General features: G+C 48.8%; 1 protein-coding gene across 1 annotated transcript in view; it reads left to right on the top strand.

The window, feature by feature from the left end:
* The window catches only part of SNAPC3 (small nuclear RNA activating complex polypeptide 3), a 382,446-nt gene extending 364,769 nt beyond the window's left edge, over positions 1 to 17,677 (top strand). The window contains exons 8-9 of the mRNA XM_069626051.1: positions 11,459 to 11,566; positions 17,216 to 17,677. Coding sequence (XP_069482152.1) covers positions 11,459 to 11,566; positions 17,216 to 17,363 — 256 coding nt within the window. The 3' untranslated portion in view covers positions 17,364 to 17,677. The remainder of the gene's footprint in view (positions 1 to 11,458; positions 11,567 to 17,215) is intronic.
* Positions 17,678 to 25,423: the final 7,746 nt, after the last annotated feature.

Here is a 25,423-nt window from a genome sequence, read left to right as displayed (position 1 = left end):
GGATTTAATCTAGTAGGATCTGGACTTCATCCAGTCACTGATGCATCAAGAGCAATCTCTTTCCACCTTGCACGTGGCGTGCACATCTGTGTCATTTACGTGTGAGACAAGCAGAGTGCAATTGATTACTCGGGTGCTGGACTCTACATGTGTGCTCGTGCGCATCATATATGAAGAATTTACTTTAAAATCCTACCTCTGGTGGGAAAAGAAACAAGCCATCGGACATTGCGCCCTTGTTGCTTTTGTTCTGCTGTCATGCCGTCCCACCAACTCCAAGCAGCATTCAACCCTGACCACGTAAAGCAAGCCCGCCATTAGTATAGGTTGTCAAAACGAGTTACTCCTTTCTTTGAAACAGTTTTATCAGTAATTAAAAACTTGATGATAATAAGCTAAATGTCTTTCTGGGTCAATGCCTGGGTAACCCGGTCCTCCCAAGAACGCCGACCCCTTTCACCTTCGAGTACACAGGATGGGATGCCTACGTTTGTGCCGTTTAAGGTACTGCTCATTGTTTCACTGTCACCTTTGGTTTCATTATGCAGTATTTTGTTTATGACGAGCAGCACTAAAACAAATCTTGTGAATTTGTTTTGAATAGAAAATTGAGGAAGTTTTCTTTGTATGCAAAAGGGATTACATAAAACTTTGCAGAAAAGAGAGCTACCATATCGTGGTGTCTTTAACATTCCCATGCTCATTGGGTATCCCTGCCTCAGGCCATTGTTCCTGCGCTTGAGGAACGGAATGACAAGCGTTAGTCGGGATCTCCTTCGATTTCTGCACTGCACGCTAGTTTCATTGATGTATACTTCGTAAATAAGCTTTAGAACGTATTCTAAAGACTAGGTCTTCATGTTGTACAAACCAGTATCTCAAAAATGGCAATGAGTGGATGGGATTACGCGAACCACAGACATCAGCGGGAGCACAAAAAACTGCACACAGCCATCTCATTCCTACAGCCATGGCACCACAACCGCCAGCTCAACCTGCATTCCTGCCAACACCTGGAATTACAAATATCGCATGGCAGCAATGGAAGGCCAGCTTTGGAGGTACACCTTGGAAGCTCGAGGGCTGCATGCTAAGTGCCCAGCAGGAGAGCTGCAATCCTGATGAATGCTCCGAGTATAGAGGGTCCCAAGAGCCTCCAGGCTTCTACAGCAAACAATGGCTAGTACGATGAAGAGGCAGCAAGATACGTTGGCCTTCAAGGCAATCTTCTCGGATGCAGATTGGGGTTCTACAATCGAGAGTATGGATGACTATAGCTCAGCTCATAGAGACGTGGTGGGACCCTGCCCGCTCGGGACAACAATTGACACTACGCTGCAGTGCACCATGGCAAAATCCAAGAGAACTTTCCGCAGTCCAAGAACCCCACTTTGGATGAGATCCTCGCAGTGGCCCCGAAGTGTGCAAGAGGTAGCCTTGCACAAAATAAGGAAACAAAAGATGTTCCCAGAAATTAAACCACTGAGCGTGGACACAGTGGGAAGATGATCTTGCAAGAGCGAACACGTGTGCGAAAATGCCACACACAGCAAGAGACCTCGACCATGCAGAGTGCTGGGCATGAAAAGCGACTGAAACTCCCTACGGCGCAGCCATAAACACGCGTGCTTCTTGAAAAACAATCCCGAAGCCATATGCAAGAACAAATGGAAAACTGCAAAACCACTGACCCAAAGACACACGTCAAGCCCAGTGTATAAGAAGGAAAGCAGAGGAGACACAGCTGCTGATACGTGAAGTGCACACTCTAGTTCAAATGCAGGAGGACTTCATAGAAGGTACATATGACCACCAACAGAGACACATTTTAGGGTGGCCACACACAGCCAAACTCAGTATTAAGCTTGGCCCCAGTGCTTCCAAACAGGCCATGTCAATCAAGTGCAATAGACTAAAGGATATTCTATGCAAACGTTATAAGTTCTTCAACTCCAGAGTAGGCACATTGAAAGGCTAGGTGCACTAAATAAAACGAAAAGCTGGGGCCACAGCAATAAAGCAAAAGATGAGACCAGTGCCAGAGACAGTGAAAAAAGAGCTAGAGCAACTACTCCCTATGTTAACCAGGTATGGCGGCATAGATGCTGTCAAAGCCACAGAGCGGCTTAGGCCAGTCGTCTTCATAGGAAAAGAAGAGTACAAAAAGCTGCGGCTCTGTGTAGACTTGCTCTGTCTGAACCAGGATGTGAACATAACAGAACTCCTCCTTCCATTGCGTGGCACCCGCCACAGTATTCTGTGTTACAACCATCAACCATCAAGTCCTGTTGCGCTCAGACTCCAAACCGCTCACCGCCTTTCTTGACCCATTTGGGGTCTACCAGTAAACTGGAGTGCCATTTGGACTTTGCAAAGCCTTGTCTGTAAACCAACGCATAATGACAGACACACTCAACCGAATGAGAAACGTCAACTCCTTTCAAAATGGCTTCCTGGTGTACGGCTCCAGCATAGAGAAACACAACCAAGCCCTTGATTAAGTGCTAATGAGAGTGTGGAGCGGGGGTTTTTCTCAGAAAAAGAAGTGTGAGCTCCTGCAACGGAAACTAGTCTTCCTAAAATACCCCACATCCAATGTCGGAGTCCAGCATAAAGAAAGTCTTGTAAAACGCATCTAAGAAGCCCCAGAACCTGACAACAAGAAAAAACTGAAAGCTTTCATGGGAATGGCCTAGTAATATGCAAACATTGTACCAAACATTTTGACAAAAACCGAGTGCAAGTGAATATTTGGGAAGCAAAGTAGAGCATTACACGTGTGCAAGCAAGCATTCAAACATATAAAGAGTGAGATGGCCTATGCGCAATGCCTGAAACCATTTCAATGCAAAACAAGACATTGTGATAGCCGTTGATGGCACTGCATACAGATTGGGTGCAGCCCCTACTATCGAAGAAAAAAGATTGGATGAATTGAGTTGCATTTTCATTGAAAGCACTGCTCTGTGGTAGAATGAGAGACGCTAGCGTGTACATGGGCAGTCGGGCATTTCAGACAATACCTGTGAGGCAGGGAGTTAGCTTCTCTTCAACATACCGGGCCTGAGGAGCACTGGCACTCAAACGCCACGGTGTGATTGTCATCCAAGTTACAATACTATTTACTTCATTGAACACATCCTGGGATAGCAAAACCAGAAAGCAGGATCATACTCATTTGTATTGTTGTGTCCTAATATTCCTGGGTGCTCTATCCCCACTAATATTATCCAGATGTTATTAAAACACATTGTGTGCAAAAAGGAATGCAGTATGGAATGACTGTTATTTCCAATATAATTTTGGAACTGTGTGACCTTTCACCTTGAAATTTTGGTTTTGTTTAATGAAGAATTCCCACCTGGGTTTTTCAGGGCTCTGCCAGGTGCCCTTTTTTCTATTGACCCGGCAAAGCCTTCCATTGAAGGAGTGGTGGTGTCCCTAGCGAAGGCTGCGGACGTGGGTTCGCAGGGTGCGGCCCCCAAGGTGAGAGTTTCCCTGCCTGCCAGGAGGGAATCGTCGTTTCAGCCCATAGAGAAGATACCGGAGAAGGCGATGCCCATTATCTCCCTGAAACAGTCTCCCCTGGTCAAAAAGAGGGCGGGTGCATGGTAGTCCAGCAGGGCACGGACATATCCTCTGAGGAGGAGCTTTCTACTCTCCAGACCATTTTGGAAAAGAAATTTGTTTAGGCCAAGGCCTATGGGAAGGACCCCGACGAGGGCGACGTCGAGAGTGGCAACAAGACCCATGAGGAGGAGCAGGCCGTGGACGAGTTGGAGAACCCTACACCGCTGCCTCTGTCGCTCCCACTTCTGCCACCTCAGCAACTGCCTCAACCCCCAGTGGACATTTCGGTGGACATTCTCCAGGCACACCACACCTTGTTTTCGGGGATTCAGACGAGGATGCCCCTTCTGCCGACAGAAGATCCTGCGGCACCGGGGCCATCAGGTGCGCCCCTACCAAGAAGAGGAGAGTTCACCCTCCACCGTGTTTTCACCCGTCGCACCCCTCACCTCCACCCGGACACAGCGACGACGGGAACAGGCCCGGATGACGACGGCGGGCTAGGAGACCTCCCGTCTCCGCCACCCAGAGCCTCACCGCCCGATGAGATAGGCTCATTCCATGCCATATGCCATGATCTCTAGGGCTTCAGACCTGTTTCAGCTGACCCCTGAGGAAAAGAAGAAAGAGGCTTTCCCATACCAATGCCGTGAGGCAAAGGGGAAGACCATGCTGTCGATCCCTCTGTTGGACGACATTTGGGACGAGGGGCTGTCCCTTATGAAGAACCCGTCCTCGGCCCCGGTGAAGAGAGACCGGTATGAAAAGAAGTACAGGGTGACGGACTCTGCACCCAAGTGTTTGATGTCCCAGCCTTCCACGGATTCAGTAGTCTCCTTGGCGGCGGCGAGGAAGAAATCTTCTGGCTCTGCTGCTTCAACGACCTCCTTCCCCCCGGACAGCGAGGGGAAGAAGTTGGACGCCATGGGACGACGAATCATCACATCGGCAGCGACGACCATCAAGGCGGCCAATGCCTGTTAGGGAGAATTCTCAGAAATGTGCTAATTCCCTCCATTTTAGAGACCCCCAGCAAGCAACTTTCTGGATTTTGAGGGCTTGTTTTTTCCCCTGGAGAGAGTGTGAGCCTTTTTTCCCCACTCTCTCATATATTTTGATGTGCGTTTTACTCTTGTTTTCTTTGGCTAAGGTATTTTAGATAACTCCATAGGCATCATCTTTTTATTGTTGTGTCACACAGCACCTTTAGTGCAGTGGCACAGGGGTGTCCTTTGGACTTCCTAAGGTTTAAATACCTTCTCTGGGATGAACTACTGTTCTCCAGAGAATGTTAAGTTAAGTTGACTTTACTAGTCTTTTTAAATTCATAGACCCAGCACACACTATCTTCCTATAGAGTGCTGGAGGGGTTACTTAGTATCCCCTATGTAAAAACACTCTTGTAGCTGTCAAAAGCTACCCTTTATAAATTGAAATGGCTGGTGGCAGTGGTTTTATAACGAATTACCATGATTTTCCCGACTGCGAACACTGGTAGCTAAAAATCGGGGCTGCCATGTTTTTCAATATAGCGCCCAAGACCCCTCTGTAAAAACAGACTCCGGTCATCTTTTTTCGCCGTTTCTTTGTGGAAAGGTCCTTGTGGTGTTTAACTCTGTGCGCCAAACCAGGTTTGGTCCCTTTGTTCGTGAGCCTTTGGCGAGCTTCAGGACTGAAGTCCGCCCATGGCGCCCGAGTGTCTGGGGTGGGCAGGAAGTGAGCGAGGTGCCCGAAACTCCCCGTGCTTGGTCTCCTAGGAGACCCAAATGCACTCTGGCGTGATTGGCTGGCTCACTGTCCGGCAAGGACAGCCACACTGATGTGTGAGTGACAGCTAGGCTGGAATGAATGGGAAAAACTGTTTAAAAGGCGAGTCTTCAGGACTGGAAGGCAGAGTCGACCACTGGAACAAAAGAACCGAAGATGAGCTGTAAGAGGACTGCTACTGCAACCACTGGACCATTGGTTTGCTTGGTGAAGCCCTGCTGCACCGCCAAATCGCCAGATCTCCATTTGACACAGAAGCTCCTTCAAGGACGGCTTCTCCCTTTGAATTGGTGGGACCAATCAACTCTGAAAACGCCTGGATACCATTCTCGGAGCTGGTTAAGGTTAACCAGGGAGAAGGACTCCAGTTTGTGTTTGAAAGCCAGAGCTACTTGAGCTGAAGTGACGCCATTTTGTTTGCTCCGACGACGATCCCGTGCAGTGCGACGTCCTCCCTCTTGTCCCCACGACTGAGGCTCAGGAACAGAGAGATCGGCAGGAACTGCCAGGAACCAATGTCTTCAGCTACATCTTTTTTGCTTCACTTTAAGGTACTGTGCCATCCGGTTGGGAGATCCTAACTCTCGCGGTGAAAGTTTGTGGAACTTTTCCAACTTGCAGGCCTAATCAGCTTGTGACCCAGCATATCAATCGCTTTCATCTAAACTACTTCTAAAACGTTTACAAAGACTTCTCCATCTGTACCAGAACTGTGCTGCCCTATCCAAGAACACTAGACTATTGACTTTGGCCTGGCCTATTGTATTGAACTGACCCTCCTGGTACATTGAACCTTTGCATTACCTGAACTAAGTGTTTTCTAACCCCTTGTACAAACCTCTGCCTTTTTATTCCTATTTAAAAGTACAGAAGTGTCATTTGGCTCCCTTTTCAGGGGAGCTCCAACTGTCCCTACAACTTAGAGTTTTGTGCTGTAGTATGTTGGTGTTTAATATTGAGTTGATTTCTACTAGTGAATGTTTTTCAAATGACTGTGTAAATAAATGTTTAAGTATTTATTACTAAGATACCTTGAGTGTAAGTGTCTACTTGAACCACTGTGATTGTGATACTTCTGTGTAACTTCTTCTACTGCTCACATTCCCTCTTGAGATAAGCCTGACTGCTCAGCTCGCTACCAAAAGTGTGTGGTACAGACTTATACCAAAGATTGGTTTTTGCTTACACCTGTAGTCCTAATTGTGTGTGGTGTTCCCAGAGGGTGCTGCCTGCAATTCTGCCTAACAACGCCCTCCCCATCGTGCCGCGCTACGACAGAGAGCTCTGGTTTAAAATCGCTCCCCTCCTGAACTTCCCTCCTGATGACAAGAGAGCGGAATCGTTGGAGATCCTGCGAGGTGGCATCGGACCATGACATCACAGTGGCCATGGACATTGCCGACATGGGGTTCCGCCAAATGGGCAACAGCGTTTGCCTTTGTTGGAGAGGTTGGTTAAGGGCTACTAACTTTCGCCAGGATGTGCAGTCGAGGGTATTGGACATGCCCTTCGACTGGGACAATTTGTTTGGCAAGACTGTGGATGAGTCACTTCAGGCCATCAAGGCGGACACTAAGACGGCGTGTGCCCTGGGCACGCTTCAGCAGTGACGGCCATCCTTTTGGAATTCTGGGGGTAAACCCCAAGGTTCCTCCAAAGGCTTCGGTGGAAGTTCTTCGTCCTACCGTCAACCGTCCCGCTCTTCAACCCAGGAGGCCTACAGGTGCCACAGCAAGACTGGAGGAGGTCGCAGTCGTCGATAAGGTCCCCAAGGCGGTGCCTCCACGGCGAAGCAAGACTGAACCGGTCGTGACGTCGGGCCCCACCTGCGCACCCCGGTGGGAGGCCGGCTGGCGAACTTCGTCAGCGTGTGGAAGTCCATCCCCACTGACCATTGGGTGCTGGATGCACTGGCCCACAGACACACCTTGGAATTCCAACAAAAGTGTCTGCGCATATCACCAGTGGCCAGGCAGGAAAAAAACGTCCCTCAGCTTCTGCTGGAGGTGCGGGCGATGCTGAAGAAAGGTGCGATAGAGCTTGTTCCAAAGAGGCTCCGGAGTGTACTCTCGGTACTTCCTCGTCAAGAAGAAGACGGGCGCTTGGAGGCCCATCTTAGACCACCTCCATTTGAACAAGTACATCAGATCCCAGGAGTTTCGGATGGTCACTCTTCAGCATGTGCTAGGAAAACTGGAAGAAGGGGATTTTCTATTGTTGCTGGACTTGGAGGATGCCTACTTTCACATCCCCATTCACAAGGGACACCGCTTTCACATCCCCATTCACAAGGGACACCGCAAATTTCTGCACTTCATGGTTCAAGGGCAACATTACCAGTTCAAGGCCCTTCCCTTCGGATTGAAGTCGGCGCCAAGGCTTTTCACCAAGGGCCTGGCACCAGTGGCGGCGCAGCTGCGTCTACGAGGGATCCACGTTTACCCCTATCTGGACGACTAACTCATCCGAGCGAGATCGAGGGAGATTGCTGTCACACACACGGCGAAGACCGCCCAGCTGCTGACGGAGCTGGGGTTCTCGGTGAACTATGTGAAATTTTGCTTGCCGCCATCGCAAGATGCACTGTTTCTGGGGTCTCAGCTCAACACGGTGTCATGCCTTGCATCTCCATCGGAGGAGAGGATTGTGGCCATCCTGGGCAAGGTGCAACGGCTGTTGACCCTGAATATCGCAAAGGTGAGGTCCATCAAGTCCCTTCTCTGCATGATGTCGTCATGCATATACCTCATTCGGCTGTGCAGGCTGCGGATGCACCCACTGCAAGAGTTCCTCGACGCCTGTTGGATTCAGGTATTGGGAAGCTTTGAGGACAAGATCCCTCTCGACGAGAGTTTCCATCGAGCGATACGGTGGTGGGGAGTCATCGTGCATTTGTCGGCGGGCACAGCCTTCCAGACACCACCTCATCAAGAGACGGTCATAACGGGCGCCTCCCTGGAAGGTTGTGGCGCGCACAGCGGAAGTCTCCATGCAAGAGGCCTGTGGCTACCGGAGAAGTCGTTGCATATCAACGTATTGGAGCTGCGGATAGGGTTTTGGGCCCTCAAGTCTTTCCTTCCCTCCCTCAAGGGCAAGGTGATACGGGTCTTCATGGACAGCACCACCATGATGGTCTTCATGCGGAAGCAGTGGGCACCAGAGCCTCAGCGCTCTCCAGGGAGGCGCAGGACCTATGGCACTGGGCCATTGCCCAGGGGATGTTCCTCATCCCGTTTCATCTGGCAGGAGTGAAGAACACCATCACAGACTCCCTCAGCAGGGAGCTGCGTTCTTGCCATAAGTGGGAGCTTTGGCAGGACCAAGTGGATCTTCTGTTCCGTCAATGGGGCAATCCCCAAATCGACCTGTTTGCGACGGTGACTAACAAGTGTTGGAGGTTCGCCAGCAGGTTTCCCCAGCTGTGGAGCATGGGGGACGCATTCTCATTCCCCTGGGACGACCTGTTCCTGTATGCATTCCCTCCGTTGCCATTGCTTCTTCGAGTAGTCAATCAACTCAGACGGTCCCGGTGCAGGATGATCCTCGTCGCAGGGGTGTGGCAGAGACAGATATGGTACCCGGACCTTCTGGACTCAGCGTCCCCTCCAGTCAAGCTTCGGCAGCCGCATCTCTTCTCGCCAGAGAAGGAGATGCGATCCTGCACCTTGACCTAGGGTCACTGAACTTGCAGGCCTATCTGTTGCAGCGCTATAGTTTGGAGGATACAATATCCCGCAAACTGCAAGGAGTTGCTTGCCAAGGCCTGGGCTTCGTCTACACTGAAATGCTACGGACATAAGTGGAAGAGGTTCGCCATCTGGTGCCGTGCACAGAAGATCGACCCTCTACGGATTACGGCTCTGCAGGTGCTGCCGTATTTGCTGTGGCTGGACAAAGCAGGGCTGGCTCATGCCTCCATCAAGGTTCATCTAGCGGCTATCTCCCACTACACCAGAAATCCGGGACGGTCGTCGTTATGGTCACACTGCCTGGTCAAGAAGTTCATCAAAGGACTTCTCTGTTTGTTCCTGCCGGTGAAGGCTCTGGCCCTGGCGTGGGAGTTCAACGTGGTGCTGACTAGGCTCATGGGTCCGCAGTTCGAGCCTCTGCATTCTGCGCCACTGACATTTTTGTTGTGGGAAACAGCCTTTCTTGTGGCATCACCTCCGTACGACAAGTGGGAGAGATCCAGGCCCTCTCTTGTAAACCGCCTTACTTGACATTCCACGAGACGAGGGTGGTGTTACGGATGCACCCCTCGTTCATGCCCAAGGTGCCGTTGGGGTTTCATCTAAACGAGCCCTTGGTGTTTCCTGTGTTGTGTTCTTCCTGACACCTTTGTCACCGGCTGAGAGGACATTGCACTCGCTGGATGTGGCTAGAGCGCTGAAGTTCTACGTGGACCGCACAAAGAGTTTTCAGAAGACGTTGCAACTTTTTGTGAACTTTGGCACTGTGAACCATGGGAAGGCCCTCTCCAAGGCTTTCATTTCCAGGAGGCTCTCCGGCTGCATCACCCATTGTCACTGGTTGGCAAATCGACTGTTGCCTGCCCGTCCGAGAGCCCACTCGACCAGAGCGATCGCTGCAACTGCAGTGTTCCTGTCTGGTGTGCCCCTGCTGGACATCTGCAGGGCTGCTACGTGGAGGTCAACTCACACCTTCACAAAGTTCTACTGCGTCGACAGGGTTTCCAGTGAGGAGTCCAGAGTCGGCCAAGCAGTGCTGCGCAACCTGTTCGCTTGAAGGTGAGCCTGGTGAGGAGGTAAGAGATGCTTGATGTTGAAATGTTTAATGTTGAGCCTTGCCACCTCCCGTGGTTGTGCATGTGTGTACTGCTATGTATTCTTTATTCATGAGCATGTGAATCCATGCCAGACCCCATGCTGGAGAAGGAACAAGTTACTTAGCTGTAACTGTTGTTCTCCAGCATGGGTCTGGCATGGATTCACTTGCGAACCCTCCCGCCTACCCCTCTGCGTCTCTTCTCTTGGTCCTACTGCCACTTTACGTGCTACCAAATCTGAAGATGGCTGCCAGCGGAGGGGCTTAGGTAGAGGACAGTCATTGGCTGGGGGCATTATGACCCATAGACCAGTAATTGGTTGTTAGGAGAAAGACAGTTCAGAAGTGAAACTGAAAATGATTTTTTCTTTAACAAGGATTCACAGCCTGACGACTGGGAATATTCAGGAGCACGTGAATTCATGCAAGACCCATGCTGGAGAACCACAGTTACAGGTAAGTAACTTGTTCCCTATAGAACTTTAGACATTTCTTTTAGTTGGTACTTAGTCTAGTTCTGGTGCTTGGAGGCTTCCACTGTCAACTCCCTTCTCTGAAGAGTATAGCCTGTCCTCGGCCCACATTACCAAAACAGGGACAAAGGCAGCATGCAATTCCCTTACTAGATGTTACCTTTCTACCCGGGTCATGGCCTGCCTCATTCGTAATGCAAGGTTGGGCGTAGTGCTTAGAAGCCCTTGTCTTAACTCAGACCAGCAATGATTTTGTCACAATGTCAATAACTGGCAAACAGCAAATGTCTGGCAAATGCTAATACAAAAGCCACAACCTTTGGCTTTGCGTTGCAGGGCTGAAATGGCTTCTCGTACACCACGTTAAAGGAAGTTACGTTTATTAGGTGGGTCTCCACAGCTACCTTCTCCAGGATTTACCGAGAACGGTCAAATCCTGAACATCGGAAGGTTCAATGCAACGTCTAATGTAAAAGTATACAAGTTACATTCAACTGTATTGTACAATGACATATGTACTACACCACGACACTTTGCAAATACGTGTTTCTCCTTTTCCTGCACTTGCCGTCTTGACAGGCAGTGGTTTCAGAAGATTAAAACTCAGCCTCCTGGTCATTCTTTAAAAGGTCATTGTTATTTTGTGGCAAGTCTAGATTCTGCATCCTGCCATTTCCCCAACAGCTTTTGTTTCCATATTATGTACCGTGTGTGGGGTTAATTGCAGTTTGTTCGCTGAACGTGGGACAAGTGTGTAACATGTTGCTGTAGCTATACTTGCTACCCAGTATGTAACTTGTGAATGAATTGTTCTGATTTCGAAAATTAACAACAATGTGAATTCTTCTTTTCTTCCATCGCAGGCTTGTTCATAAGGATGACTGCTTGGATCGGACCCTCTATCCATTGATCACCAAGAAACCTTGGATACTAACGAGAAAATGTTTTGTCTGCAAGATGTACATCGCCAGGTATGAATAATCTTTTATATACAAAAGGATCATTTTCACAGCTCCCCTTCAAAGAGAATGAGAACAATAGCAGGGACTTTGTATTGTGACTTACAGTGGGTAACATTATTCTAGTAGTCTGGAGGTTTGAATGAACATGCCTAATATTTGCACAATAGCGTGAAGGGCCCATATCCCCTTCCCAGCCTTTCATCCATTCTTAAGTCCATTCAAGCCTTTGCTGCAACTGATGGAAATGTCCCTCAGCAAGGACACAAAACCCATGATGCAGTGCTTGTCGACAATCTGTCCTTCTGGTCTTCCTCTATGCTCACTCTTGAGGAAATGTAAGTTAAATTGGCTTAGAGCACCTAGAACATTTGGTATTATGTGGCATAATACATTGTAGATGGTGCACGCATGGGGTGCTCCCCTTTATTATTAGTTTGCTACTTATTGGGGGTGATGAATATCTAGCCCCAGATGGTAGACAAACCCTTGTTCTACTTGTATGTTTACTTGATAGGTTGGAGTGATCGACCTGCTTGCCGGGTGAAGTGTCGGCTACCTTTATGTGCTAACGCTTTATATCAGTGGTCTCCCAGCCCGATGCTCGGGTGCCACTAACTGCCTGTATTTTCAGGGTATCCACACAAAATAGATTTCAATAGATCTAAATGGGAGATATGGCCTGCAGCTCTCTTGAAAATGTGGTTGGGTTCAGGGTTTCGAGGACTGCACTTGAAGACCACTGTCTTATAGACTTCCCACCACGGAGAATGGAACTTGTATCTACTAACTGATTTCCCAAAGCATCATGGGGACATTTAAATGTGCTAATGATACTCTTCTGAAACTCAAGGAGGAAGTCACTGAGATAACGATTCTGTTGAATGGGATGCCCCCTCTTTCCTTCTTTATTTCCTGCCTAGCTCTATGTGCCACGCCTAGCAAACAGAAAAGTGGTGGCAAGGAGCAACATGCTCTCCAGTATTTGGTCTTTTGTAGAACAGTATCCTTTTGAATTAAAACCTTATAATACCCTTCCAGTCCCCCTTTCAGAATACATGCGCTGCAGCCATGTCACCTCTGGCCTATGCATGTTTTCTACGAGTGTTCTAAACAGACAGCCTTCCAACCCGTTCATATTCTTGATGAAAAGTACCAGGATACATCATCATAGCCCCAGCCTCCTTGGGGAAGAGGGTTGGTGTATCTGAATCTATTAAAGACATCAGTACTGGATAACCAGATAAAGATCGAAGAGAGGCTACCTTGTTACGCACGTGCGACGATGACCTTCAGGCCACTGATCATTCTTGTTCTGTTCTTCGAAGAAACACCCTCCTGGCCTGGAGGCTTCCCCATTTCACTTACCCTATCCTGCCACTCACACCATTGCCCTCTCAACCTTCCCTTTAAGTTAATCTAATCCACCACTTGTTAATAGTCAAGCACCTGCGTATAATTGACAATGTTGGGAGTACTGCTCAAAGCCTATGTCTGGCCCTTTCAAGGGTGCAACAGTGCATCCTTTGCATAGTAGCCCTCTTTTGTTTATTACTTCTGCTTTTTACATAGGCATAAAAAACACACTGGCCATCAGCAGCCAAGGAATGCATGATTTATTTACAGAACAAAGGTTTTGTTCTGGGATGCTGGCTTCTAAGCCTGCAGACTTTCCTGATTGAGCTTGTCCCCGGAAAACCTGCCACCCCGTCCCGGCTCCCTTCTGCTGCCCTTGCCACTGTCGTTACCTACCCTTGCTTCTCTCCACATGCCCTTGCTGTTTTACGCAGGTGTCCCCCCTCTTCTGTTTTTCAAGGATTCCGTGCAAGCCACCTGCCTGCTCCCCTCTGACGGTGCCATGGTGGCATAAAGCTCTGCTTGGAGCCCGGCATACCATTTATGTGGCAGGCATTTTTTATCTCATATAACTAACTCCACCAGCCGATCATTTACTGTTGCCCATTTCTTTTTGTCAATTTCTCACATCCTGAGAAATGTTCATGGGGTGTTGCTCCTCTGGCCATTCCTAGTGGTAACCTCCTTGGGCCCTCATTAAAGGAACTTGGTTCGGCCAAGGGCTGCTAACCACTGTAATGGCTCCCAGAATTCAGCATTAGTGCATGCTGTTTTTTATTAAGTAACAGAAAACATATGGCAGAAACACATGGCATGACAAATTTCGATCAGTAACAATTTTAAATTTTAAATTAATCTGTTTTACGCAGGTGTCCCCCTCTTCTGTTTTTCAAGGATTCCGTAACCTATTTCTAACCATTCTGTTCTCCCAACCTTACGTGTTCCATTTCCCCCAAATCCTATGAAATTTCGCTGCATTGCCTCTGTGTCTATATACAATCTCTTCTAGGGATCTACAGCGATCCAGGCCCTCCGTCCACTGAGCCCTCATCGGCATTTCGGCTGATCCCCATTTAGTGGCTATTATTGCTCAAGTTAAGCACTGAGACACCTTCCAGGGCTTGGCTATAACGCCTCTATACCAAAGACAATAGGGCAGTAGAATTTCCTCGATCTAGAGATACCTCAAGATCAACTCCATCAAGGACATCAACAGGCTCAAAACTTGCCTCTTGCTGATCCAGTCTTGGATGTCCAATTCTTACTTAAAGCTCAACCCCTCCAACACCAATTTTCTACGCCTCACCAACACCAAACACCTAGACATACAGACCTGGCTATCAACCATGTACCCTGAGGGCTTCACACCTGAGCTCAGCTCCTGCGTGAAGTCCCTCTGGTTCCACATCGACAAACGCCTCTCCTGCAAGACACACATAGCTAAGAAAACTCAGACATTTTGGTATCGGATCTCCCTCTTGCGGAAAGTCAAGCCCTTCCTCCGGACAGCTTTAGATCCACCATTCAAGCACTGGTCCTATCCCACCTGGATAGGAGAAATGCCCTCCTCGAAGGCCTCCCTTCATTCTCCCTTGTGCCCCTGAGACACACGGCTGCACGCCTGATCAAGTGTCTACGCAGATATGACCACATCACCCCAGCCCTCATCGACCTTCACTGGCTCCCACTGCATGCACAAATCACCTTCAAGTCTTTCTGCATCATCTATAAGGCAGTTGCGCTCCAGTCATCCAGCTACCTCGCAGAGAAACTCAGCATCTCGAGCGGACAGTGCACCACCGGAAACCAGGACGCGTGTAGAATTGGAATCCGCTGCTACAAAAAGGAAAGGACCAGAAAGTAAGACTTCTCTGCTTACGCTCCAAGACTGTGGAACCTCTTACCAGTCCACATCAGACTTGCTCCCACGCCCGTATAATTGAGAAAAGTACTTAAGACCCACCACGTCAAGGAGTCTCTTCTCAACACCTAGGCCATCACGTCGCCCCCCTGCGTCAACTGGCATGCTAGACGCTGTCCGGCCCTCTCCTCCTGGCCACCCTGTAGAGCTGTACCCCCTCCTATGTTGTCATCTGTATCCGTCCGCCACACTGTATATTTCTTCTGAAAAGCGCTCCTTTATGCATCTGTACTGTTGTATACCTTTGTAAAGCGCTCTGTTGCTTCTCGAAGCTAGGTTCGCACTCAATACCATAACAATAACCTTGTCTCTATCAGACCCTCCCGCTTATAGCGATTTTGCAATCCTGCAAAATGCTGTGAAAAAAGGCTGTTTTTTTTAAAAGCGCAAAAACACCCACAAAAAAAGCTATTTTTGCAAAATAAATTAAAAAAATACTCAAGGGACCAGTTTCTCAATTCTTTTTTGTTTTACTCAAGAAATGAAATGAGCAAGCACTTCATCACTTGCGCAAAAAAAAGAGTCGTCCAATCCACAAAGGACATCTGAATGGACGCTTCTTACATGCGCCCATTCAAATGTCCTTTTTCACTCCTTTGCGCAAATCAGTGGGCATTTCTGCGCATTTAAAAGCGCATCCCAAATTGACAAACAAGATGCGTTTTTAAATGTGCAGAAATTGTAGGCAATAGGTGCACAAGGGGTGCCACTGCATTATAGTGTATTTACTGACCCTACTGACTCGTGCAATACTTGAATTTCTGTTCCCCAAATGGGATAGAAATGTGTTTTTTTGGGTTGCATTTTACAGTGGCAGGACCCTTAAGGGCCAGTCACGGTGAAATGTATGGGGAGCCCGTAGACCATTGTTGGGAGAGCGCTTCCAACACAAATGTATTCAAGGCGGCTGTCGTAGCCCATCATTTGCACTACAGCTCAGCCCCGTGGAAATGCGCAGGTCACCTTTGAGAATAAGTTGGCCTGCTCATTTCCAAAAATGGGTTATCTAAAAACAGCACATCTTCTGCTCTGTTTGTAGATGCCCCGTCTTTTGAGGATCTTGGCCAAAATCTACAATTTTCAAACATTTTAAATTGTCACAATATGTGAGAGAAAGGAGAGAGAGGGTGAGTGATGGGTGAACTGTGGAGTGGTAGGCAAGAAAGCAAAAGGAGATCAGAGAGAGCAGTGGGTCAGAGAGGGACGCAGTGGGCAAAAGAGCCGAGCGGATTCATTGGAGCGGTGGGCCAGAAATCAGAGGGAGCGGAGGTACAGAAAGTGGAAGGAGCGTGGGCTCAGGGGTAGTAGTGGGCCAAAAGCAGAGAGGGGTTGGATGGAAAGAGGCAGTAAGGTGCAGATTGGGAGACAGGATGAGGGAAAAGTGCGATAGAATTGGAGAATGGATGCAAGATGCATAAGTAGCACACGAGAGGAATTGGGGAGCGTAAGGTGCGAGTTGGCAGTATGATTTGGAGTTTGGCAGGGACCGGAGAGCGCAAATTGTGACTTGGCAGTGTGATGGAGCATGTGAGTGTGTGTATGATTGAGAGTGAGGTTTCAAAAATACAAGTTGTGATAGGGAATTGGTGAGACGTGTGAGGTGTGTTGGGTGAGAGAGGTGTGTGGGTGTTTGGGGGATTGGAGAACATAGAAGGGGAATATTTTCAGCATTACAACTAATAATGATTAATACCGTTAATAATATTAAATAGGCATGCACATTAAGCCAAAAAACATAGCCAAAACAAACACTGTTCTGCCAAGCCAGAAACATCTAGGACTTTTCCTATTAAACTGATGCAAAAGATACATATAATGCCACACTGGCTCTCTTGCAGCCTTGCACACAATGTACCAAGCGTGCACCCTCCAGTCAATAGAAATTGTGCTGCAAAAATGCCGCCATAAATAAAGGTTTGTGCTGCAAAATTTGCCATTTCATGCCGCAAAATATGCCATTTCATGCCGCAAAATCCTGGAGGGTTTGATTAGTCTAATGCTATGACAATTGTTCTACCTCGATCGAGCATGGTTGCTCGCCTCTCCTTTGAGCATTCAACTCCAGCACTAGTGGTGTGTACATCACAGCGTTGTTGTGCTCCTAGATCTCTGGAGAGTTAGCTATATATAATGCCATCTTGAGATTACCACTCTTGAATCGGGCACAATAAAACTTACTTTTTTTCATTTACCGTTGTGGGATCCTGTTGCCTGAGTATAGGTACCGATTTACTGTGGCAATTGTTTCTGTAACATATTATATCTAGTAATATAAATATAGGAGCTTTATTGGTGCAAACTATTTTTTTGTCAATCGTCTGTTGGTTTGATTTAAACGTATTTTGCATGCCGGTATAATATTAAACTGGCTTTGTTGTTTACAGGTGGGTGACCAACGAGGACAGCCTGGCGCCAGAGGACCCCTGCCTTTTCTGTGACGTTTGCTTCCGGATGCTACATTACGATGAGGAGGGCAACAAACTTGGCGAATTCCTCTGCTATCCTTATCTTGACCCCGGGACTTTTAACTGATTGTTACAATGTGTCTGTTTTCTTCTAGCACGTCTGGAGTACTGGTGCAGCTTGCACCAACCAGATATTCAGGGGTTATTGCTCAGTCACCCAGAAATGGCGGCCACTGTTTCTCTTCCTGCTCGAGGAGTTGTGTTCTTGAGGTTGAGTTTTAAAGCACAGCTCCCATAGCTGCGTTGAAGTCGTTGTGTGGCTGACACATGATCTGAATTATTCGAGCGAGCCATTGTTTTAAATGTCTCTGAGTCCTTGCTTGTGTGCAGTGTATTTATTTACATTTAAAGCGACCCCGATTAAAGAGCCAGAGGGATGAATTAGTGGTTGCTGTTGTGTAAAGACAGCTGTCTGTCCAACTTTCGGAGCACCGCTGAGGTTTGTTTCAATAGCCTGTCTTTGTGCAAGCAATGTGTTTTGGAAAGCGGATATTGAATATCTAATATCGGGATCATTGGCTGGTGGGGTCCACCACACCAAAGGTTAAAGAAGCATTTTGGCACCTGTGTAGACATGGGATAGGCATTTCCCAGGCGCTGCCATAATGAGACGCCCAGCCACAATATGGCAACAGCTGGGAAATGGCGTGACTAACAGGCCATATGATGGCAGTGCCGTGATAAGGCCTATCTAATAGCTATACACAAGCCAAAACAGTTGGCTATGCTAATGCTTGTTTTTAACAGGACTTCAGTGCAAGGAGCAATGGATAAAGGCACACTTGTGGTTACAACTTTTTTATGACACCAGCAGCATGTTTACTGTTGCAATGGTTAATCCCCCTCACTAACGTTAGAGGGGGTTTAGATTCTATTAAAGACAAGGAGGCGAATATTATGCATTGCAATCTTTACTCCTGAAACCACAGCAGCAAAGAAAATGTTTACAACAAAAAAAGTTTAAACCATAACATGAAACACAGTTCAAAGACAGTGTATGGGGAACACCCCAGTCCAATATGGAGGGCTGGTCATGCCCTGTAGATGACCAATGAGCTAAGACCCACCCCCATAAAAGTCTTTTACTCTAACACCAACTCCTCTTTCTGCAGCTGTCTTGCATCAAACACCCATTGTAAATATCCAACTGCGTAGCGCGGAGAAAAGGATCCAAACGAAACTGGAGGGAACTCAACCTCTCCGCAACCTGAAACTGCGATGGAACCCTTCTGAACAGATCCTCTCACCCGAAAGCTGAAAGAGAAACAAACAAAAAAGGGTGGGTGGGTGGCATAGCACTCGCCTCCTTGTCCTTAATAGAATCTAAACCCCCTCTCACGTTAGAGAGGGGGATTAACCATTCTATGACAAGACAGGAGGCTTCATATTATGCAAGTTCAAAGCCCTTGCATTACATTAATTGCCACATGATCAATACGCTTATGATAAAATGTTTTGAATGTTGATTCCCTTGACCAGTCAGGTGGGATAGGACCAGTGCTTTTTGTTCCAGACTACCCCCTAGGAAAGGGGCTTTAGAGGCCATAGCACCCCTAACCGAATGGGGATCAAGAGAGGACGTGTCAACTCCTGCCTCCCGCATGACCCACTTAATCCATCTGGCAACAGTGGAAGGGGATACCGGCTTATGTGGCTTCCTATATGAAATCAGCAGCTGAGAGGTATTAGGAGGTCTAAGACCCTCTGTCTTCAACTCAAAACATTTTAAACACTGAATGACACATAGCTTAGGATCTTCTGGAAAAGTTGGATAAGATATTGAAGAAATTAAACATTTAGTTCTTCTGGAAATAAAGAAGGTGACCCCTTGAGGGGTGAACATTTTATTGTCCACGTCCAACGCTCTGATATCAGACACTCTCTTAATAAACACCAGACATAACATTGCCAATTTGGAAAACAGTTGCTGCAAAGACAAATTTTCATTATGAGGCCAAATTTGGAAAAGATTCAACACCGTTAACATCCCAGAGAACAGAATACCTCGCTTTTCGTGGGACCTTAATGCGAATGGATTTTAGGGCTCCTCGTACCAAAACATGTCTACCAACAGGTTCCCCTTTAACCAAAACGTGACCCGCTGAAATAGCAGATCTAAACAGCAGATCAGAATCTAAACCCCCTCTCACGTTAGTGAGGGGGATTAACCATTCTATAACAAGACAGGAGGCTTCATATTATGCAAGTTCAAAGCCCTTGCATTACATTAATTGCCACATGATCAATACGCTTATGATAAAATGTTTTGAATGTTGATTCCCTTGACCAGTCAGGTGGGATAGGACCAGTGCTTTTTGTTCCAGACTACCCCCTAGGAAAGGGGCTATAGATCTGAAACCATTTATACTCCTGTAAGCTTTGCCCTCCTTAAATGACTCCACCAGAAAGTTAACTACCTCTACTGGATGGGCAGAAACTGGATCAAAGTGTCTAGCCACACACCTGCCAACCCAGTGGTTCCACACTGAAGAGTATCCTCACTTAATAGAGGCCGCCCAGGAGTCTTTAATGACCGAGGCAGAGTCCCTGGAAGCACCAGGAAGAGCTGAAATCTTCCAAGCCATAAGGGAGAGGTGCCCCTGAAGGACCAGCTTGTGAGGGAGACCCGCCAGATCGGACAGCAGCCGGGGATGAAGAGGAAGAAGACGAGGAACGTCCACCGCCAACTCCAGAAGGGCTGGGAACCCCACCTGGGAAGGCCAAAAGGGGGCAATCAACACGAGTTGCCACCTGCCTGCACACTTGAACTAGCACCCTAGCTATCATGGCAAAGGGAGGGAAGGCATATGACAGAGGGACCGACCAATCCTGGAGGAAAGCGTTGGTAGCTAGAGCACTGGGATACGGTCTCCATCTGTAGAACCGGGGGAATCTGGCAGTTTAGCATCGAGGCAAACAGACCCACTGCAAACGGACCCCAAAGAGACAATGTCCTGGCGAAGAGAGCCCTGTCTAGCATCCAGTCGCTCCTGTCCTGTAGATGCCTGGAGTTCCAATCCGCAACCTCGTTGCTGACCCCGGGAATATATTCTGCTTTCAACACAATATCCCGATTCAGGCAAAAATGCCAAAATTCCCTCGCTAGATCCGCTAGGGCCTTGGATCTGGTACCCCTCAGGTGATTGATGTATCGCACAGCCGAGACATTGTCCATGTGGAGGACACAACAACTCCCCTGATCCTTCAGAAGGCTCTTAACTGCGAAAGAGCCCACTAACAACTCCAGACAGTTGATATGCAGTTCTTTCTCTGAATAAGACCATTTCCCCTCTGTGGAAACCTGTCCTAACCTGGCTCCCCAGCCCGCTCTGCTGGCATCGGACTCCAGAATGACATCCGGAGAGGGACCAAAAAAATGCTCTGCCATTCCTGGCATCCATGTGCCTGAGCCACCAAAGGAGTTCTAACCTGGCCTCGGGGGACAGCACCACTAACTGCGAGTACGACAGACTTTTGCGCAGATGCTTGGCTTTGAGGCATTGCAACGCTCTGTAATGTAGGGGGGCTGGAAAGATCGCCTGGATGGATGCTGACAACATCCCCACCACCCTGGCCAACTGCCTGAGGGAGACCCTCCCCTTTCTGAGGAGAAGACGAATTTCCTTCCTTATTTTGGAGAGTCTGCAGTCCGGGAGGAGGAGGATGCAGAGCTTTGAATCTATACTGAAGCCCAGAAACTGGATACATCGCATAGGCTTCAATATGGACTTCTTTACATTTATGACGAACCCTAATCCCTGGAGAAGGGTTACTGTAAACTCCAGATGAGTGCTCTGAGCTAAAAGAAGCATATTGTCCAGGTAAATTATTATCCAAATCCCTTAGGATCTAAGGTGAGCCATCACTGGTTTCATTAACTTGGTGAAACACCAGGGAGCTGACGACAGGCCAAACGGAAGGGAGGCAAACTGCCAAATGCGATCCCCCCCTCTGGAACTGAAGAAACTCTTGGTGGGGCGGGAAGACGGGGACCACCAGGTACGCATCCTTGAGGTCTAACTTGACCATCCAGTCCGCCGGGAGAAGAGTATCTCTGAGTAGATGTATCCCCTCCATATCGAAGTGATGGTATACTACAAATGAGTTGAGAGCTCTTAGGTTTCTGACCGGACGGAGACCATCCTTGTGCTTCGGTAACAGAAAAATCGTGCTCAGAAATTGAGAGGCTGTGTAGGAGGCTGGGACTACCGCTCCTTTGTAAATGAGGTCCGTGACCTCCAAATCTATCAGATTCTGTTTGACCTCGTTCAACACCAAGGGGAGGGGAAAGGAGAGCTGGCAAGGGGGTGAATAGAACTGTATTTGAAACCCCCTCACTGCCTGTAACACCCAAGGGTCCGAGGTGAGGGCCTCCCACTGAGGAAGGAACCTGGCTAACCTGCCCCCTAAATTTCTGTGGGAAGGAATCTTTAACAAATGAGATTTTACCGGACGCTACTCTTTTTTTTTTTCTTCAAATTCTTTTTATTATTTTCAACACAAGAAAAATAGCACATATACAGGTTATATTTGCTATATAGCAGGTAATTAATTAACAGCGAGGGTGCAGCACCAAGATCTTACGGCTGACGACAGAGCATGCTGTGCCGTGTGTCGGTGCAGGGCTTGTCCAGGGTCTATTCAGTTCCTGATTTTATGCCTGTTTCTCCCATTTCCCCCATATCTTTAGGAATTTCCGGGGGCACCCCCTTGCTGTGTAGATACGTCTTTCTAGGGAGGCGCACCTGTCCATTTCAATGGACCATCGGTCGATGCTTATTCTGTCCGCAGAGCCCCAGGTGCATGCCGTTAGCCTTTTCCCCAGCACCAGTGCCACACTCAGAAATGCCCTTTCGTACTTGGTGAGGTCTGTTTCTACTGCTATTCCCAGTAGAATGAGTTTGGGGTCGTGCGGGATTGGGGCTCCCAGCACTCTGGAGAGGCGCGACAAACACGCTGTCCAAAATTCTTGCAGTACCCCACATTCCCAGACCATATGGTAAAAGGTGCCCTTGCTCTCTTGCAGCAAAGGCAGGTTGCGTCGCCGTCCCCCCCCCTCACCTGGCTGTTTGTGTTCTTGCGTAGTATGATCTATGCAGGATCCTGAGTTGTATCAGTCTGATTTTTGAGTCTATTCCAATCTCGCGTGGGGACATCAGTGCCTCCACCCATTCTTCTGTTTCCAATGCCCCCAGGTCTTGTTCCCATTTCCCTCGAAGATGCGCGAGTTCCCCAGAGCCGAAGGAGTTAATCACCTGGTAGAGGGTGGACGTGACCCTGGAGGAGATTCAATGTGGAAGGATGTTTGTTTCAAGGGGGGAGCATGCGGGTATGTCGGTAAGGTCCTGAAATTGGGTATTGATGGCATGTGTAAGTTGAAGATATCGAAAGCGGTCCATAGGCCTTAGTCTGTGCGTTGCATCCAGGGCGTCGAAGTCTCTCAGCTGGCCCTCGTGGATTATGTCCGCCAGCGTGGATATCCCTTTCCTCTCCCAGGTGTCGAAGTGGCCCATTTGCAAGATTTCGGGTAGGTGTGCATTGTGCCACAGGGGTTGGATCAGGGTTGGTTTATTCTCCCAACCAATATATTTGTGTATCTCCCCCCAGATTCGGCGAGTATGCAGTGGTCCCTGGGGGATCTCGTTCAAGTTTCTCTTGTTGTCGTATAGTATTTGTAGAGGGGGTGGAAGGTCGGTGTCTGTTGTTTCGATCCGGATATGTGGGAGCGCTGGATCCCCGTGCAGCCAGTCGTTTACCACCCCTGTTTGTGTGGCCCAGTAGTATATGCGAATGTCGGGCAGTCCTATGCCTCCCTCCCACACTGATAGACGAAGTGTTTTGAGGGCAATGCGGGCTTGTTTCCCCCCCCCATAACAGCCTGCGTAGGGACTTATCCATGTCGTTGAATGTGGCAGCCGGGATTGGGAGTGGGGCGTTTTGAAGGACATAAATCGCGGGAGCGTCAGCATTTTAAATAACGCGGCCCTGCCCAACAATGAGAGAGGGAGGGTTTGCCAGTCCGAAACGTCCTTTTCAAGTCTCTCCATTATCGGACGTAGGTTCAGTTTGAGGAAGTCATCTGGTGTGGTGGTTATTTGTATGCCCAGGTAGGTGAAGCTTAGTATCGAGACCGAGTACGTGCAGGGATCCGGGATCGCTTCTTCTCCCCCCTGAATTGGAAAATATATTGTTTTCTGTGTGTTTACCCGGAGGCCCATGAAGCGTTGGTACTCCTCCAGGGTCCTGGTCACCATCGGGCAGGAAGTTATTGGTTTGCTCAGGTAGATCAGTAGATCGTCTGCGTATAGGGATACGCGTTCCTCACCTCCCGTGGGCCAGGCGAACCCCGTCCATCTTTTATCTGTGCGTAGTCTGATTGCTAAAGGCTCGATGGCAAGAAGGAACAAAAGAGGCGAGAAGGGGGAGCCCTGCCTGGTCCCGCGGCCGAGCGGGAATGTCCTCGATGATTTCCCATTGACCCGTACTGCTGCTACGGGGAGGGTGTATAGGAGTTTTGTCCATGACATATAGTAGCGCCCAAATCCCATGCGTTGCATAATGTCCCATAGGGCCTCCCAACCGACCGAGTCGAAGGCCTTTTCGAAGTCCACTGCGAGGAGGCCGAGCGGTTCCGAGATCTCCGCTGCTCTATCTAGGGCCACCCGGATCCTGCGGAGGTTCATTCTTGTGGATCTGTCAGGCATAAAGCCACATTGATCCGGGTGGACCAGAGATTCGATAACCCCGAGCAGCCTGTTGGCCAGGACCCTAGCCAGTATTTTTGCTTCCCCGTTGATTAGTGATATTGGCCTATACGAGGCACAGTGTTCTGGGGGTTTCCCTGCTTTGGGGATAACCACGATACTTGTTTTCCTGAGGTCCGGGGGGAGATAGCCCTGTTCTCTGCTGCAGAGGAACATATTATGCATGTGTTTCGTTGTGGTTGCACCTAATCGCTTCCAGAATTCTACCGGGAAGCCGTTGGGGCCTGGGGTCTTTCCTGATTGCAGCTGTGATAGTGCCTCCCCGATTTCCTCTTCCGTGATCTCGGCTTCTAGTTGCTCTATTTGCGATTCGGAGAGTTGCAGGATCTCGATCTGTTCAAAGAAGCGGGGAGCGCTAGGTGTGGGGTCCTCCGCTGGTGGAAAGTATAGCTGTTCGTAATAGTCGGCGAAGGCCTCCGCAATCTCAGAATCGCCCGTTAGAGTCTCCCCTTCTTGGGTTTGAATGGCCCGAACTTGGCCCCGCCTCTGTTCTCGTCGTTCTAGCCAGGCAAGGGTCTTGCCGGCCTTATCCCCCCTTTCATATATCTGGCTTCGGGTTTGCCATTGGGCAGTTCGGGCATTGTCCAGGGCCAGGTCCTTTAGGATCGTCTGAGCTGTCGTAAGGGCATCCTGTGCCTCTTGGGTTCCTTCCTCCAGCAGCTGCTCCTCCCGTCGGGTTACTTGGGACTCCGCCTCTATAATTGCCTCGTTGTGTCGTCTTCTGTGTGCTGATACCAGAGAGATCGCCTCCCCTCGCAAGACGGTCTTGTATGCTTCCCACCGCACGGTTGGGCAGGTGTCTTCCTCTGTGTTTAGGTCGAAGTATTCTGATGTTTTATCCGTGAGGCCTTTCATTATTTCCGGTATTCCCAGGTAGTAGGCGCTGAGGCGCCAGATTGGGTCCTGCCTCTGTTGATTCCCCTTGAGTTTGACCAGTAGGGGGGAGTGATCCGAGATCCCCCTAGCCAGGAATTCTGCGTCTATTAGTCGATGGGTCATGTTCTTTGGGGTGAAGATGTAGTCCAGTCTGGAGAGGGTTCTGTGCGCGTTGGAATAGCCTCCTCTGACGTGTGGATTACCCTCCATGTGTCCAATAGTCCCATTGCGTCCACGAAAGCGGCCAGCTTGGTCGGGGCATCTGCGGTACTGTTGCCTCTATGCGTTCTATCCTGGCTAACGTTCATGACCTCATTGAAGTCTCCTCCAATTGCCCACGCGTCCGCCTGTTCCTTCAGCATGATGGGCTGGAGTTCGGTGAGGAGTTCCGCCGTAAGCGTGGGAGGTGCGTACACTGCGATGAGGCCCCAGGTCTCTCCGCCCATTTCTCCAAGCACCATCACAAACCTCCCCCGAGGGTCTGCTA

Source organism: Ambystoma mexicanum, chromosome 6p (assembly GCF_040938575.1).
Source record: "Ambystoma mexicanum isolate Mex_15411 chromosome 6p, UKY_AmexF1_1, whole genome shotgun sequence".
NCBI classification, from domain to species: domain Eukaryota; kingdom Metazoa; phylum Chordata; class Amphibia; order Caudata; family Ambystomatidae; genus Ambystoma; species Ambystoma mexicanum.
Note: the sequence above shows the minus strand (reverse complement) of the source record. Positions and strands in the feature narration are given on the sequence as shown.